The following is an 18,742-nucleotide window of genomic DNA, read 5'->3' on the forward strand; positions in this document are numbered from 1 at the left end:
ATATGCAAGGAAAACCTGTTTTACCACGGAACATTCTACCTTATTTACAAAAGTTGGATGATTGGAAATTGCAGTATTTTCCCTGAAAACAAGAAAAAGGCTGGTGTGTGGGGTGAGCCCCTCCTGTACGCAGGTCCTCATATGTTCTAATAAATCACTACAAGAAAAAAGGATGATCCTTAGTTGTCAGCCATTAATAATGCCATATAGGCAGAGAGTGTTTTCATGGTGACTGGTTGTCTGGTGCTGCAGGAGAACAGGAGGTAATCTGCTAATCATTAATATGCTCTAAGCACCTCACCTTGAAGATACTTCCCCTGAATGTGCCACAACTATGAAATTAGTATGTATTGTAACATCAAGACCCAATCCATAAGGTGCACAACATGCAGTAAGTTGAGACTAAGGAGCCATATTATTACATGTCCATGACCATTGCTGGGCGTTATCGTGATAAGTTATCGCGATACTTTATCGATGATAACAAAATCGGGTTATCGGCCATCCGCTACTTATTTAAATATGTATCGGTATCTTTGTTACTGTTGTAACCAAACCAGCGATAATCGCTACTTTTTTCCGCCTCTCAGAAAAAAAAACGTTGTTTCCTCCCTACTGCGCATGCGTGGCCCGGGAGCCCAGTGTTGTTTGAAAAAACTTTGGGGTATGAAATATCTTCGGTGAAAAGATTTCATACTTAGATCATCAACATTAGAACACTAGGTTATTTTTTTTATGTTAGATTCAAAAATCAATATATCAAAGAGAAAAATCATTTAACTTTAACCAAAAAATGATTATTCACTGCCTCAAATTTGATATTCCATATTCGTTTGTGAGCATGCCATGGTTTTGAAGGCACCCTGTGTTGTACGTGTTATTTGGTGTCCCATCATCAAAAGCTGGCACTTTTGTTTACAAACACTGGTCTCTCGTGAACTGCGCATGTTCAGATCAGTAAGCGTAGCCCTGTACAGTTTCACAAAGCTTTTTAACACATTAAGAGTTGCTGGGAGGCTGAATCAGACAAACAGTGCCACCATCCTTGCCGTTTCTAGAACGATACTCTGTACATATAAATACAACTCGTACAGAGTGTCGTTCTAGAAACAGCGGGGATGGTGGTAGTGGTACTGTATGTCTGAATCAGCCTTCCAGCAACTCTTAATTACGGTTAACCCCTTCGCGCCGGATGTTCAAAAAGCCTGCATGGCTGATATACGGCGTACTCGGCCGCGCACGGTAGCGCGCGGGAAACCTGAGCCAGCATGTATCTGCTTGTCGCCTCCGTATATTATGCTGCTGAAAGCCCTCATTACATGTATCCCGTATTTGCAAAACAGCATACACGACGAGTCAACATATACCTGCTATGCATAATATAAATTGCGTCAACGCGAAATAAAAAAAAAAAGCGAAATAAAGAAAGGGGAGAAAGGGGCAAGGGGGAAAGAAATAGAGAAAGCAGATGATTGTGTAGAGGAGGAAGAATGTCAAGAAATTATCAGCGAGAGAGAGAGAGAGAGAGAGAGAGAGAGAGAGAGAGAGAGAGGTGGGCGAGACGTGATGGTGTCGGCGCCACCGTTGCCAGATTATCATACTCGTAGCCTCGTATTTACTGGTTTCTGAGCCATAACTGCTGCCAAAACACACCAATAATTAACCATTCTAATGATAACTGTATATGAAGGCAATCATTGGGGGCAGATTTTTGGGTCGGAAATTGGCAGACAGGAGGCCGAGTACGACAATCTGGCAACGTTGGTCGGCGCCTCGGTGTCTGAGAGAGAGAGAGAGAGAGAGAGAGAGAGAAAGAGAGAGATTTACATAGATTTACATAGAAAATCAGACCACACAGACCCCATGGTCCAGACTTGGTGGTCTGTCCTTAAACCTAAGTGATTTTACATTAATCAGAAGACTCCAAAACGTTGCATTTCTACTCTAGTTGATATTAAGTTGAAGGAAGTGACGGTCGAGCTTATTTTTGAAGGAGTCAATCGTGTTACACTGGACCACTGATGGGGGAAGCTTATTCCATTCTCGCACTACAACGTTGGTGAAGAAAAATTTGGTGCAGTCTGAATTTACTTGTCTACATCTGAGTTTTACGCCATTGTTCCTCGTGCGCAAAGTGTCATCGATCATAAACAATGTTGATCTGTCTACATTCGTGAAACCATTAAGTATTTTAAAACATTCGATCAGTTTTCCTCGGAGGCGACGTTTCAAGAGAGAACATGTTAAGGGTAGAAAGCCTTTCTTCGTAGGATTTGTTGCGCAAGGAAGGGATCATTTTCATTGCCCGACGCTGAACACCTTCTAATTTAGCAATATCCTTTGCATGGTGGGGAGACCAAAACTGTACCGCATATTCCAAGTGGGGTCTGACTAAGCTATTGTAGAGCGGAAGTATTACTTCTTTATTTTTAATAAAAAGTTTATTTTAATGAAGCCCAACATTCTGTTGGCTGTATTTGCTGCATCGATGCATTGCTGTGAAAATTTGAGGTTTGACTCGACATTGACACCCAAGTCTTTGACGTCTTGAACGCTTTTGAGTTTAACGCCGGACATTTCGTAATCGACCTTCTTATTTCTTGTTCCAACTTGAAGGACCTGGCACTTGTCTACATTAAAGTTCATCTCCCATCTATCAGACCAAGCTGAATTTTTATGCAAATCCTTTTGGAGGCTTTGTCTGTCTTCGTCAGTGAGAACTGAGTTACCAATCTTTGTCGTATGCAAATTTACTAATGAGATTATTGATTCTAACCTCCACATCGTTGATGTAAATAATGAAGAGCACTGGGACAAGAACCGAGCCCTGAGGGGCGCCACTAGTGACACTGAGTTAAATCCGTCAATCACCACTCTTTGTTGCCTGTTACTCAACCAATTCGCGATCCATTTGTGTACCTGACCGTCAGTACCTAGTTGCTTTAATTTATAAAGTAATTTATGATGTGGAACTTTTTCAAACGCTTTCTGGAAATCAAGAAAGACTACGTCCAGTGATTTGGTTACGTCATAAACTGAGAAGAGGTCGTTATAAAAGGTTAATAGGTTTGATAGGCAGGGTCTTTTGTTTCGAAGCCATGTTGTGAGTCCCCAATTAATGAGTGGCTTTCAAGGTAACTCACAATTTTGTCTTTAATTATGCTCTCAAGTAGCTTACCTACAACTAAAGTTAGAGTAATGGGCCTGCAATTACCTGGTATTTTTTTGTCTCCTTTCTTAAAAATCGGTGTTACGTGAGCCTTTTTCCAATCCGAAGGGACGATGCCTTGTCGCAAGGACATATTGAAAACGGTTGTGAGGGAGGAGAGTATTTCGCTCTTTGTTTCTTTCAGCAGAGTTGGATATACTTTATCAGGTCCAGGACTTTTATTTGTTTTAAGTGATTTGAGGGCTTTAAGGACTTCATCGGGTTTTATTTCAAAGTTAGACAATGCATGCTCGGGATTTACATTAGTACTGGTGTTGGTGGTGGTGGTGGGAGGACTGTTATTATTAAACACCGAGGAAAAGTAATTATTTAATAGGTTTGCAACGTGTTGGCTGTCAGTCACTAGTGCACCGTCGCTGTTTGTTAAAGGTCCAATTCCACTTCTGATCGCCTTTCTGTTGTTTATGTAACTGAAGAAGGATTTCGGATTATTTTTACAGTTGGCTGCAATATTTTCTTCATATCTACGCTTTGCCTGATGCACTAATCTTTTTACTTGTCGCCTTGCATCATTGTAAAGTCTAATGTTTTCGGGCGTGCTTTGGTCTTTCTTTAACCTGTAAGACAATTTTCTCCCCTTGACTGAGTGTTTAATTTCGCTATTAAACCAAGGTGGACTTTTATTAGTGTTAATTCGCCTCTTGCACAAGGGGACAAATGTGTCCTGCTGAGTGAGTAAGTGATTTTTAAAGTTTAGCCAGGCGTCCTCTGCATTGCCGTCATCTGATAGTTGCATATCTATTAGTTTTCGTCGGATTTCTACGAAGTTGGCTCTTTTGAAATTGGGCACCTTAACTTTATTTTCAGTCACCGATGTTTGAACTCTAATGTCAACGCGCACTAGTTTATGATCGCAGGAACCGAGGTGTTCTCCTACCGTGACATTACTGACTAGGTTATCTTGGGTCGCTATAACAAGGTCAAGTATGTTATTTTGTCGAGTTGGTTCAGAAACCATTTGGCTTAGATGATTTTCCTCTAGAAATTCTATCATTCTATGGGACTCACCTTCTGTACCCGACAGTGTCGCCCAGTCGATATGGGGGAGGTTAAAGTCTCCTAGTATCAGTGAGTCGCTGTTATTAAGTGACTGCCTTAAGACGCTGTACATTTCAAGATCGCCATCAAGTGATTGCCCCGGAGGCCTGTAAGTGACAGATATATTTAAATTGACTTTTGCAATGTTTACTCGCACGCACAAATGTTCAACGTTACTGTTTCTTGGTGTTTTGTCAGTGGGTTGTAAGTAGCTTTTGACAAAAAGGCGACACCACCCCCTCTACGGTTTACACGATCATTGTTGAAGAATCTGTAGCCATCTATGTTGTATTCGGAACTTAAATCAATATTATTGGTGTCGATAAATGTTTCGGTTATAGCAATTACGTCAAAGTTTTCTGTCAGAGCAAGACATCGCAGTTCATCAAATTTGTTTCTTAGGCTACGCGCATTGAAACTAAGGACTCTTAGGTTATCTTGAAGCTTGGTAATAGAGGTACTGGAGGGTTCAATGTTACGAGTCTGTTGCGGTGTGAGGTGTCTATTTACACGGGCGGGATGGAAGGACGTGGCTGAGAGTCGTTTTTTGTTGTTCGGGCGTTACGTACGGCGTTGTTGAGGAGAGAGAGAGAGAGAGAGAGAGAGAGAGCCCATGAGACTTCCTAATTTAAGACACAAGGCGGGAAGAAGGCAGTGCATACTGTAGCTCATTTTTTGTGATTGGTGGGAACAAGGATGGTGGGAGGAGCAATAGAATTTCAAGGACAGCATACAGTGTCTTTACTTAGTAACCAACACAAAGTACGGGACAACTCAATAGAAGAAGAAACAGAATATAAATATGACGCCTATGTAGGCGTCATCGTATATGCTACTGGGGCTTCATGACGCCTACGTAGGCGTCATCGTATTGAAGGGGTTAAAAAGCTTTGTGAGACTGTACAGGTCTATGCTTGCTGGTCTGAGCCTGCGCAGTTCACGAGAGACCAGTGTTTGTAAACAAAAGCGCCAGCTTTGGACGATGGGGACACCGAATAACACAACACTGGTTCAGGCGTTTCTAGTATTACCGTCCATAGGTACGTGTCAACGTGTGGTTTTCAGGTTTTGTAAGTTTTCTAAAATACAGATAATGAAAATTTGAATTCATCTATGTTTTTTTATTTGAAATATCAATATAGTATCGTTTTCGCCTATCGGACTTATCACTAGCTAGTATCGGAATTGTGGATTTATATCGGGTATCAGTTATTGCCTATATTTGTGTCTCCAGTTAACGAATATCGGTTCTCACCGATAAGGGTTTCCATTATCAGTTATCAGTTATTGAGACTTGGGTTTTCTGTTACCGTGCCCGGCTGTGTCCATGACCACAACAATTTCTCCGCAGGTCCACCTGGCAAGCTTGGCAGAAGTTCCCAAGAGGTTCACTGACCGAGTATGCAGCTACCTGAGGCGGAGGACACTCTTAGTTCTTCACCATGTTGTTGTGGCTTTTGTCCTTGTACCTGTGAGTATGTAGATCTTTATTTTCATACTGAAAGTTTTAAACCAGTGTAAAGACCAGATTTTTGCACTGCAAATAAGTTATGAACTACCTAGAAAAGGGCAGTAAGCTGTTTGTTGCATTCATGGGCCTGGAAAAGGCTATGTTGGATTTTCAAAGGATGTATGGTGTGGGAGGCATTTATTCTAAGGGATCAGGTCTTTCTACACACATGTGAGTGCTTTTGTGAGCATGAGTAGGGAGCTGAGTGAGAATTTATATGTTGAAGTTGGTGTGGATGTGAAACAGTGGTGTGGTAGGTCACCATGGCTGTTCATTATTTACAAGGATGGTAAGCTCTGTATCTGAATGGCAGATGGTTCCCTTGTGTCAGACATAGATGGATAGAGGGCTTGTGGGGCCGAGTACTCTGAGCAGTTGTACGTGGCAGACCCTCTGAGTGGACAGCTTGCATCTGCTGGGGTGCAGGTAGCAGATGCTGGTCAGAGAAGCTGTGACAAGGATTCAATGCAGAGCTGCTGAATGCTGAAAGTGCAGCCATATTCAATGAGTGCATGCAGCATTCACTGCCATATGGCAATGTGGCACCATTCCTCCTGAGAAGAATAGGTAAAAGCAAATAGGGACTGCCAGTACTGCAGCACCTAACACTAGTGTGCCAGGCAAGTTGCTTGCCCATCTGTTGTTCATGCAGATTCATAACCAGTTGCTGAAGCTGCAGAGACCTGAGCAGTCTGGGTTCATGCCTGGTAAATTAACAACTGACCGTATCCTACCACGTAGCATGCTGGTGGAGCACTAAACCATGTTCACTTAAGCTAGATTCCTGGCACCTAGGCAAGTTTTTTTTTTTTTTTTTTTTTTTTTTTTTTTTTTAGTTATAACCCCATGCGCTGACAGGCTTCTTCCGGTGGGTCCTGATGGTCGGCCCAAGGCTTCTTCAGTGGGTCCTGATGGTCGGCCCAAGGCTTCTTCCCGGTGGGTCCTGATGGTCGGCCCAAGGCTTCTTCCCGGTGGGTCCTGATGGTCGGCCCAAGGCTTCTTCCCGGTGGGTCCTGATGGTCGGCCCAAGGCTTCTTCCCGGTGGGTCCTGATGGTCGGCCCAGCCCGTTCTGGCGCAGGCGAGTGTTTATAGTGGCGCCATCTTGCATTGGCTCATGCTGCCCTCCTGGAGCTCATCTTCAATCCTAGAATCTAGAGTCCGGGTGCATAGGTGGTCTTCTGGACAGCATGTGGGTAGTTTTAAGCCACTCGGTGGCGGCTGAAAAATCCCAGCTTGGTGGCACCGGGCGGGGATTGAACTCGCGTCCTCCTGAACGCAGTGCTGTTACTCTGTCAATTCAGCCACCGCCTGCCGGTGCAGCTGATTGGCTGCACCACTCTCTTGCAGACACTCATGTTGGACCACAGCTTGCATGCTCGAGTGAGACATGTTTTTTTTGTTATATGCCAAAGCTCACCTCATATACGAGATAGCCAGTTTTGGTTGACACCATGAGACTCAGCAGTGGCTGTAGACTCAAGATGCATTGTAAAATCTCTACAAAACAAAAAAGAAAATGGTATTACGATGAGCTGAACTGTGAAGATGTTAAAAAATGTTTATAACATGTTTACTTATGCTGGCTGTTTTCAACAGTTGCTCATTTACTGCAGAAATATGTTACCACATTACGTAGGAAAATCTCTCGTGAACAAGATAGTGTGATCAGAATACAGATAAAGCTCCACATATTGAAAACACAGAGTTATTTATAGCAACATGTCACTCCCCGCAACCATCACGGCGCGCATGACACGCTGCGTGTGGAGGCAGAGTGAAGTTAGACTCTAAACAACTGCTGATCTCCCACTCTGTTGGTGTGGTGGTGACACATTTCCTTTTCACAGAATATCAGAATATCACATGTAAATGGTATTGTCAGTGATATGTATTTTCATGCTCTAGAACACTTACTTTGAGGAAATCATTGCTCCGTTCTGGGTATTTGCAGCGATACCTTCACACAGAAAAGGTGTTCAAGAGGTAGAGTACTTAGTGTCCTTATTTATTTACAAAGAAGGAAAAACAAATTTACTTTCATCATAAGCTTCATCATCGTAGCAAAATATGTGAGTAATGTCAAATACAAAATAAAAACGAGTAAGGATAAAGATGTACATAGTATTTTGATTAACATGTTATGTAGCAATAACTGTAGCCTGCTCCTGTATATATATTTCTCTATTCCTTCTGATTTTACTCAGAAGATAATGGCGTGTTACATACATTCATCGTCAGTTTCCTCATCATCAATACATACAACAAAACTTTCTAATCAGCAGTTGTTTAGTGTCTAACTTCACTGCCTCCACACGCCGAGTGTCGCTTGCGCTGTGATGGTTGCAGCGAGTGACATGTTGCTATAAATAACTCTGTGTTTTCAATATCTGTATTCTGATCACGCTTTTCGTGTTCACGAGAGGTTTTCCTACGTAACGTGGTAATATATTTCTGCAGTAAATGAACAACTGATGAAAACAGCCAGCATAAGTAAAACATGTTATGAACATGTTTTAACATTTTCACGGTTCAACTCATCGTAATACCATTTTCTTTTTTGTTTTGTAATTTTTACAATACATCTTGATTCTACAGTCACTGCTGAGTCTCACGGTGTCAACCAAAACTGGCTATCTCATATATGAGGTGAGCTATGGCATATAACAAAAAAACATGTCTCACTCGAGCATACAAGATGTGGTCCAACATGAGTGTCTGCGAGAGAGCGGTGCAGCCAATCAGTTGCAAGCTCACCAATCTGCCTAGGCGCCAGGAATCTAGCTTAAGTGGACCTACTATAGCAGTAATTTTAATGGGGGATGCTTGCAGCCTATGTCGACCTCAAGAAGGCGTTTGATTCAGTGCATCTTGAGGCTCTCTAGGATCTCCAGACATAATGAGATTCCTGCAAGGCTGTTAGTCTATTGACTGGCCTGTACTGTGGGAATGAGAGTACTGTGAAGTGTGGGGGGGGCTTGTCCAGCTTCTTTCTCATGAATGTGGGAGTGAGACCGGGCTGTCCTTACCCCATCATTCTTCAGCACTTGTACAGACTGGGTACTAGGCAGAGGTGTGGACCAGAGTTATTGTGGAGCATCTGTTGGCAATACCAGATTCACTGACCTTGTTTTTCTGACGATGGCTCTTGAGGCATTGCACAAGAAGGTGAAGGTGGGGGTCCCGCAGGCTTTGCCCTGCGCCCATCACTGACAGCAGGCTCCCCGAATGTGAATACATCAGGGGAACCTGCCTTGTGGTCAGGCCCCTCAGCAAAACTGGATCAGGGTCAAGGCTCGTGCCATGACCCCAACCTCTACTTCCTGTCTTGGTTTTGGCTAGCATATGTTTTTTGTTGGGGTTGGAGGTGCAAACTCATCCCTTAAACCAGCCCAGGTAACAGGCTGGACTGAGGATAGGTCCCTTGGTTACCCAAAGAAAGAAGCATAAACAGGAAAGAAAAAGAAAGTCAGCCCATAGAGGTTGAGGACGCTACTTTCCTCATCCAGATAGACCTGCCCCTCCCTACCTGTAATTAGAACAGCTTCATACACATGTACTGGGTGCATAAGATCATTTATATGTGTTTTATGAAATACATCCTTTGGAATGCATTTTGTATATTTCTTATACATTTCTTACAAATAGTTAACGTGGTTGCTGCGAGGATCATGTTTCTTAAAGGCCCCTCTAAGCGAGAAAATGAGAAAAAAACATCACTCACTCAAACCATTTCATAATATATATTAACGCATTTGTGATCAGTTTATGCATCATTTATTTTGGGGGGTTTATATCATGGCAAAAATTTGGCCTGTCGCTGGTACATGGTAAAGCTACAAATTTGGCCCATCGCTGGTACACGGTAAAGCTACAAATTTGGTCGTCTGTTGGTTTGAGTAAAGCTACAAATTTGGCCCATCGCTGGTACACGGTAAAGCTACAAATTTGGCCCGTCGCTGGTACACGGTTAAGCTACAAATTTGGCCCGTCGCTGGTACACGGTAAAGCTACAAATTTGGCCCGTCGCTGGTACATGGTAAAGCTACAAATTTGGCCTGTCGCTGGTACACGGTAAAGCTACAAATTTGGCCCGTCGCTGGTACACGGTAAAGCTACAAATTTGGCCCGTCGCTGGTACACGGTTAAGCTACAAATTTGGCCCGTCGCTGGTACACGGTAAAGCTACAAATTTGGCCCTTCGCTGGTACACGGTAAAGCTACAAATTTGGCCTGTCGATGCTACAGGGTTAACTTTTTTTTTTTCTTTTTTTTCAGGGCAACAAAAAGACAGTGTAGGAAAAAAAGCCCGCTTAAAAAAGAGAAAAGCAAGCAGCATTAACAGCATGATCATGAGCAGGGTGGTGGGAGGGTGTGCAGTGAGCCTGATGCACTTTGGCTATCTACAAAAATGCTCAAGAAGAAGGAGGAGGAGGAGGAGGAGGAGGAGGAGAAGAGGAAATATCAATAGAAAGGAAACAAAGTAGGAAGATGAAGAGAGGGAAGAATGGAAAAAGGAAAAGGAAGAAGAGAAGTGGAGTTCAGGAAGGCAAAGGAAGGGAGGGTAGGGGAGGGAGAGAGGGAACAGGAGGTAGGGAGGGAAATGGGAAAGAATAGGGACAATTAAAAGGGAAGGGAGGAGGAGGAGGAGTGGAGGCATGACAGCTCTATTTAAATCAGCAGATGTTAAGGATTGACTTCAATAAGATTCTGTATACATTCATGGTGGAGTATACACGGAGATCATGTGACCACTGTGACATAACCGTAATCATCCAACCATGACTTTACTTATGAATATCAATAAAATAGGAACTGTTTTTAGGTTAATTGGTTTAGTTGAATAAGATGAAATATAGAACACTTCTTTTTCAGGTGCTGGTGTACAGGAGCGGGCTGGGAGACTTCTTTGTGGGCTGCTTTTACTGTGTGGAGCTTAGTGGACCCTTCACTAACATGAGAGTTGTGTTGAGCAGACTCGGCCTCAAGACTTCAAGGTACGACGGCTCCCTTTCATAACAGGGGGCTTTGTGGTGCAGTGGTTAGCACACTTGGCTCACAATCGAAAGAGCCCGGGTTCGATTCCCGGGCGGAGTGGAAAAATTTGGGCTTCTTTTCCGATACTCTGCGCCCCTGTCCACCCAGCAGTGAATGGGTACCAGGTATTAATTGGGGGTTGTGTCCTGTCTCTTGGGATCTGTTCCCTTCTCCTATAATTCCTTCCCCCTCCTGTCTCTCTCCGGCATATGACCACAGATGTTGTGCCGACTAAACAAAACTTTCCAACTACTTTCTCTCTCATAACATATTTTATTTGTGGGAAAATTGTTGACCTTCTCCCTGTCATACTAGTAAGGAGACTTTCAGGGGCTGCACTGGATATCTTAACTTAATGGGTGGGTTAAACAAACTTCCCATGTGATTTTCTTAACCCCTTCCTGGCGGCAGGGCAGATGTATGTACTACCAAAAAAAAAATCGTCTGTGTATAGACGCTGTCGATTTTCATCCATACATGTATATATAGATTCCCCACAAGTGGGCATTCTAGATTAACGTCTATATATTGACTCTGCTGCAAAACTGAACAAACATTTGAATCTATATATAGATGTTATTTAAGTTAGATTGGTTATATGTATATTTATAAAATTACATGAAGGTTTAGAGTGTAATCACTGACAGTAGATGAACCAGGATCATCAAAATCATTAAAAAAATCAGCAACTATATCCTCAGCTGCCAAAGAAGTCATTTCTTCCAGCTTAAGAGGCATCTTTCTCCTTGACATGATAGACTATAATAACAAAAGAAAATAGACAAAATGCAAAAATTCCCAGTGTTAGCTGAGGTGCGCTGCACATCCACCACCGACAAAGCACAAGCGGTGACTGTCCTTGAGAGGCAATGTCGGTAAGTGTCAGGGGTTTGAGATGCCTAATAACGATTTATTTTGTTAATTTTGTTAGTAGTTAGGAATCTTCTATATATAGACCATGCTACAATCTAATGTGGGCAAATGAGAGCAAACGTCTATATATAGACACACCGACACAAAGTCTCAATTTCAAAATGCTTATATATAGATCCTCCGCCGGGAAAGGTTAATAATCATCATCGCCTTTATCGCTCCACTGCAGGGTATTGGCCTCTTCCAAGTCTCTCCACTAGTTGCTGTCCTGCTCCTCTAGTTTGCAGTTCCAGTGTAAACATTTCATAACCTTAATTTCCTTTCCTTGGGTCTTTTTCTCAGTTACTTCCTAGTCTGTCACTCATTTTGTTCCTCTGTTGTCCTCCCTCCTAAACATGTATCCTACCCATTACAATTTTTAGAATGTGAATTCCTTTTAATTATGTGATCTATCTCTGTCAGTTCCATTAACCCTCAGAGGACGGGTGATATTCTGAAACGTCATGAGTGTGATGGGCTCAATGATGAGGTGACGTTCTGGAATATCCTTCGAATTTGATGTTGAGCTCAGCGGTACGCTCTAATTGTTAAGATCCATGATACACTAAATATTAGTAGATTCCACTGTATTTGTGGCGTCTATATAGGGCTGGCCTCGGCTAACAAAATGTGGGAGATTAACCCCTGTGGGACGGGGAGCGGCAATTGCCGCTCTGCTTATATTTCACTCATGTTGGCCATTATCCCAAATTTTTTCCTCCCCAAATATGTCAACACTTGTCCTGAGTACTTGTATCATCGAGTCAATGCGTCTGAGGCTTCCTTAGTGGGAATGTCTGCGTTCGTCAGTCCGTGCGGTCAGTGGCTACGTCCACTCCGATAGCTAATCCATCACATACTGATCGCTCAATTGAGTGCTAGACCTTCCGACAGTGCAATAGAACATGAACTTGATATTTCTGTTGTAACTCTGGAAAGTGATTCTGAGTGGAGTGACAGTGATTCTGAGTGGCATAGTACAAGTAGCGATGATGATGGGGCAACCACCTCAGGTCCACCAGCTCTGACCACGTGCACTGCTGTGACACTTTCCACACCTGTTACTGCCCCGTCCACCAGTGGGCAGGAAATGACAAGGCCAAAGTCTATACATGCCAAGTCAAGTCACTCTGCCTTCAAAATTGCTTCTAGCACACGCAGTGGGCGGTTTGGGGTGGAGCAGCGTGGTGACGTCATTTGAATCCAAATACCCGCCAGTTCACGGGTGACTAAAGCTGTGGTGGTGTGTGCACTTTGGATGTGGTCTTGCCTTCTTTCACCGTGCATTCAGGCAAGCCATTGACGAAAAAAATATGCCTTTTTATTGTGCTATGCGTGACTGTAATTCCAATGCCTACAAATGGCAGTGTGGGGTGTGAGGGAGGTGCATGTTGAAGTGATTGATTTAAATTAGTCAGCCTTTCCTCATTCTCTCTAAATCCCAGTATCTACATTCTCTAGTTTGGCTCCAAGCAACGTCCTCCAACAAAGCTGTGTATGACTTACCTTGGTATATGTAGACTTTGGAAAAGGCAGCCTTCTGCTCCCCTTACATCTTTGCTACGTTCTTCTCCACCTGTATCTCCTCCAAGGTCCAGGAGGAGGATTGAGTTTGCATTATCCTCTTCCTCTGCTGAATCTTCTCCCAGAAGTGATGCAAGAGGCCATACACGAGGAAGGGCAGGCAGAAGAGGAATAAGAGGGAGGAGAGCAAGACAAACACGAGTTGGGAGGGGAAGGGGAGTGCGGGGTGATAATGTTATCACACCTCCACAGCGTGTTAGTCTAAGCCATAGCAAGCCAGAGTCGAGAAAGAAAACGGACACAGTGACTCGGTCACCAAATATCTGCAGTAATTACTCCCATTCAACACACTGTATCTCAATAACTACAGAATATAGACAATTTGGGAAGATTCCATTTGAAAGAGAAAGAGTTAATGATAGTCAGAACGCATATTTCATTCACCTCGTTTCTCTAGTTAAAGAGTATTGATAAAGTGAATGTCGATGAAAATAAGAGTAAAAATAAAGCGTGTTTGCCTGTATGGCGAGACAGGAAATTACAACCCGGCCCGTCCCGCAAAGGTTAAGCTTTATTTCTGTTCACATTCATAGAGTTAGTATGCTTGCCTTTTTATATGATTCTGAGTTCTGTAGCCTCACAATCACTATCTGTGGAAAATGTACAGCCTACATGATAAGGCTCAGTTTGCTGTCAGACGCCGCTGCGCATTAATGTGCTCAGTTTCTCGTCAGACACCACAATACATAACTGGTTGGACACCTTCACCATGCTGTTAAGGGCAAATGACAGTATAAAAAGAGTGACAAATAGGGTGGAAAAGAAAGCAAAGTAATATTGATGGCAGGAGGGAAAACAAGGGCCAGATGAGACTGAGGGAGGAAAACAGCCCACTACTTCTGCTGTAACTTCCCAACCACAATTAGTCATTGCTACTTCTACTACCACTACTACTGCTACTACTACTATTTCTACTACTGCTACTACTACATTTGAGGTGCTTAGAATCATACTGTACCAAGCGCCATAGTACCGCATAGTACTGTGTTCCCCAAACATCCCTCTATTTGGCAAACGAGTCAGAGGTACAGAATGCATGCCGCACTAAGGTCGAAATTCCCATTAAGTAAACATTACTTTAACCCCTCCATCGTACAGCCTCTAAATAAGCCCAGAGCTTGGAAGCATAAGATACCAACCTTCTTCTTAACCCTTAAAGCGCGGGCTTGTTTTGCCGTGCCTGTCCTCCCAGGCAGGCATATTCAGGCAAAAACATACCTCAATTCAACCTTTCATACCTTCACTCCTACTTCACTCATATGACGCAATGAAGCATCATTGTAAAGTACATACCCTTACCTGTCCTTTGACGTTAAGTTGAAGACTATATGACCATTGGTAGAGCAAGTACAGAATATTGAATTAGGATCACTGAAAGCCAATGTTGGCAAAAAACAATGTTTTTTTTTTTTAACAAAAACCATGTTTTTTTTGGTTTAAACTTTTTTGTTTGGTTTAAACCACATTTTTTGTTTTGTTTTTTTCAGTATGTTTATTCCAGCAGTTCTATCCGTATATACATATTTGAGTTTGAAAAGTAATTATAGATAGATTTAGAGATGGATTTAGGAAAATATTCATTTGATCTTCATACAATCTGTAAAAGAGGCAAAATGCAGCTTCTCTAACATGCTTTTTAATTGCAATGTTAAAGAGTAGTAAAACATGAAAGACCTCTTCTAACTTTCCAGTTGCATGCAACAAAAACCGTTGTAAGAGAGAGAGAGAGAGAGACTTTCTGTTTTTTAAAACAATTCATCTGCTGTTTAATATATATATATATATATATATATATATATATATATATATATATATATATATATATATATATATATATATATATATATATATATATATATATATATATATATATATATATATATATATATATATATATATATATATATATATATATATATATATATATATATATATATATATATATATATATATATATATATATATATATATATATATATATATATATACATACATACATACATACATACATACATATATATATATATATATATATATATATATATATATATATATATATATATATATATAGATAGATATATATATATATATATATATATGTTTGCCACTTCACTAAACAACAGATAAATTGTTGAAAAAAATCCTTTCCAACAATGCATACAGAAAAATACTGGTAGCTAGATTATGTGTAAATTCAAATGTAGTACAAAACTTATTCAAACGTATTGGTTTCTGAAACTTACTGAGCAAATGCATATAACATACTGTACTGCACTGCACAAATGGTTTGGTTTATACCAAAAAACAGTGGTTTAAACCAACTAATAAAACCATTTTTTTCTTTGTGTGTATCTTTGTTAGTTTCATCAGTATTGTGGTTTAACTATATGTAAGATTATAATTATGTACAGCAAGGTTGGCAGTTTAAACCAGGGGTGTCAAACTCAAAACCCTTGGAGGGCAATTCATACTCTGAAAGCGCCGTCATGGGGCCAACAAGGGCAGAAAATACATTGACAAGATTGAAGTTACCGTGATACCATGGGCCATTTATGACTATCCCATGAGTTCCCTGGTTTAAACCAAAAAAACATCAATCAAACCAGTGTTTTTTGTGAATCTTTTTTAGTTTCATCAGGTATTGTGGTTTTAATTATATGTGGTTTATTATTTTTTATTATGCACACTCATTTTACTAACACCAGGATGAAAACATCAGTTGGTAAACTCAAATCTCCAGTCAAATGCTGGAACTTCAAAGTAACTGGGAAAAAAAAAAAAAAAAAAAAAAAATATATATATATATATATATATATATATATATATATATATATATATAAACATATATATATATACATATATATATATATATATATATATATATATATATATATGTATAATGTACCAAAATTATGTTTTCAGTTACTTTGAAGTTACAGCATTTGAATAGAGATTTGAGTTTACCAACTGACCTTTTCATCCTGGTGTTAGTAAAATGAGTGTGCATAATAAAAAATAATAAAACCACATATAATTAAAACCACAATACCTGATGAAACTAAAAAAGATTCACAAAAAACACTGGTTTTATTGATGTTTTTTTGGTTTAAACCAGGGGTGTCAAACTCATGGCCCGCGGGATAGTCATAAATGGCCCGTGGTATCACGGTAACTTCAATCTTGTCAATGTATTTTCTACCCTTGTTGGCCCCCATGACAGCACTCCAGAGTATGAATTGACCCTCCAAGGGTTTTGAGTTTGACACCCCTGGTTTAAACTGCCAACCCTGCTGTACATAATTAAAATCTTACATATAGTTAAAACCACAATACTGATGAAACTAACAAAGATACACACAAAAGAAAAGAAAAAATGGTTTTATTAGTTGGTTTAAACCACTGTTTTTTTTTTATTGGCTTAAACCATTTGGTTTAAACCGCCAACCCTGCTGAAAGCACATTATTATAGACAGTTTTTCACCGCTAGTGGACTTCCCTTCCTTGATTTAGTAATATAAAGCATAACTTTTATACAGTTTATGTGAAACACACCCCAAAAAAACTAACTTCCGGACCTTCCTGATGCCCTTGATGTATGTTGAGGTCGAAGGGCCCCCATCTTGTTGATGAAATTCACTGGAAAATGAGAAGAGGTGGATGTCTAGCAGACATCTTCTCAAAGCTAACACAAGGCATACACTGACCAATAATTAGTCAAGGGAGCATGGTTGGGTATTGTTTGAAAGAAAACGACATGCTAACCCTACTTCAGCACAAACAAACTCAATTTGACGCTGCGCTAATTAAAAAAAAATCCCTTGTCGACTATTGTCGACACCTGCGGTTCGAGCCCAGGCACCATTTGTCGACTATTGTCGACACCCACACGTTACGGGTTAAAGGCACCTTGTGGTGTCGAGAACTCTCAGCCAATGAGAGTTAGCAATGCAAGGCACGTGGCACCGTCGAGCTCTTCTAGGTGAAAGGGAGTGGGGGAGACATGCCCTCCTGGCCATACTGCATCCACGATTCCATTGCTGGTGCCAGATTCTCTTTACACACGGTGGAGACACAAGCATTATCATATCTGTGCTGTTTTACCACCGAAATATGATCCCTATGAGTTCTTCAAGTGGTGAAAGGGAAAGGGGAGAAGTTGCTTCCCCTGTGAGAGGCAGGAAAAGGTCGAGGGACCCGATAAAGTGGAAACAACAAATTTCAATATTAGTATTCTCATGATCACTGTAGTTAAATCAATCATCATTACATACATTATTACTGTCATTATTGTAATGAGTAGTATGACAATGTGATAGCAGAGATGTTACACAACATTTACAAAGAAAATGCAATGGAATATCTCTTTTAGTTCCTGAATGTGTGTTTAAATGTCGGCAAACTTTGGAGGCGATTTTCTTGATTTTTAAAATATGGCACTTGGTACAGTGTGATTCTAAGCACCTCATTTATTACTACTTCTCCTACTACTACTACTACTACTACTACTACTACTACTACTACTCAAACCTGGGCACTAAATTGTTAATCTGTTAATCGTTAATTAACGAAGTTAACATTTTCGTTAACGATTTAACTTTTAAGTTAACTTTGGAAATCATTATCGGACTAATTAACTTCTGTTACATTTACCTTCCATTAACTCAAGTCCGCTAACCCAAAAAAATCATAGAAAACGGTAAACGTTTGAAAGTTTTTATTATTTTCAGATTTTAAATACAGATGTAGAGTCTTTGCATATTTAATAATGTATGCATCATTCTTTCAACTCCGATATAACGCCACTTATTATTATAAATAACTTTTCAATCAAACTTTGAATTGTGAGTTCAAAATGATTTCTTATGTATTTGATATTTAAGTAATTATTTTCTATTAACCCTTTCGTGCACCGTAAGTTTCCAAAAAGTTTCTGTTCCACTCACCATGCATTTGGTATCAATGGCTTCATAAAGACTTGTACTAAAACACACGCAAATAAAAATAGAGGAAAATATAATATATAAACAATACAGACTTGTTTCAAGTCTCCATATAGAGTATTGTCGACAACAAATATTAAGCACCAACTCTTCCCCACTCGCTAGCTCGAAATATTGTGGGCCAACCTTTTTAGCTGAATATATGTTTCGAAGTTGCGTGAGACATCCGGTGGCCACTCCATAAAATATCGCGTATAAGTGGAAAAAACGTGTAAATTAAACATTTATTTGGATTTTGGACCCAGCGTTATTTCAGAAACGTGTAAAACAAACTCGCACAAATTGAGAGTTACCTGTAATAAGTGAGTAATATCAGCTTTAATAACAAAAACCTATGTTTCGAGATATGGCTTGTTTTCTGTAAACTTATGGCTGCTCCCACATAAACATGTCAAAATATTTGTGTGTATTGTTGTAATAGTGTATTTGAAGGT

At 40.6% G+C, this 18,742-nt stretch overlaps 1 protein-coding gene across 1 annotated transcript in view; it reads left to right on the plus strand.

The window, feature by feature from the left end:
* LOC126993486 (TLC domain-containing protein 3A-like) overlaps positions 1 to 18,742 on the plus strand; it is a 41,608-nt gene that overhangs the window by 10,689 nt on the left and 12,177 nt on the right. The window contains exons 3-4 of the mRNA XM_050852623.1: positions 5,619 to 5,738; positions 10,651 to 10,772. Coding sequence (XP_050708580.1) covers positions 5,619 to 5,738; positions 10,651 to 10,772 — 242 coding nt within the window. The remainder of the gene's footprint in view (positions 1 to 5,618; positions 5,739 to 10,650; positions 10,773 to 18,742) is intronic.

This window comes from Eriocheir sinensis, unplaced genomic scaffold (genome assembly GCF_024679095.1).
Source record: "Eriocheir sinensis breed Jianghai 21 unplaced genomic scaffold, ASM2467909v1 Scaffold62, whole genome shotgun sequence".
Taxonomy (NCBI): domain Eukaryota; kingdom Metazoa; phylum Arthropoda; class Malacostraca; order Decapoda; family Varunidae; genus Eriocheir; species Eriocheir sinensis.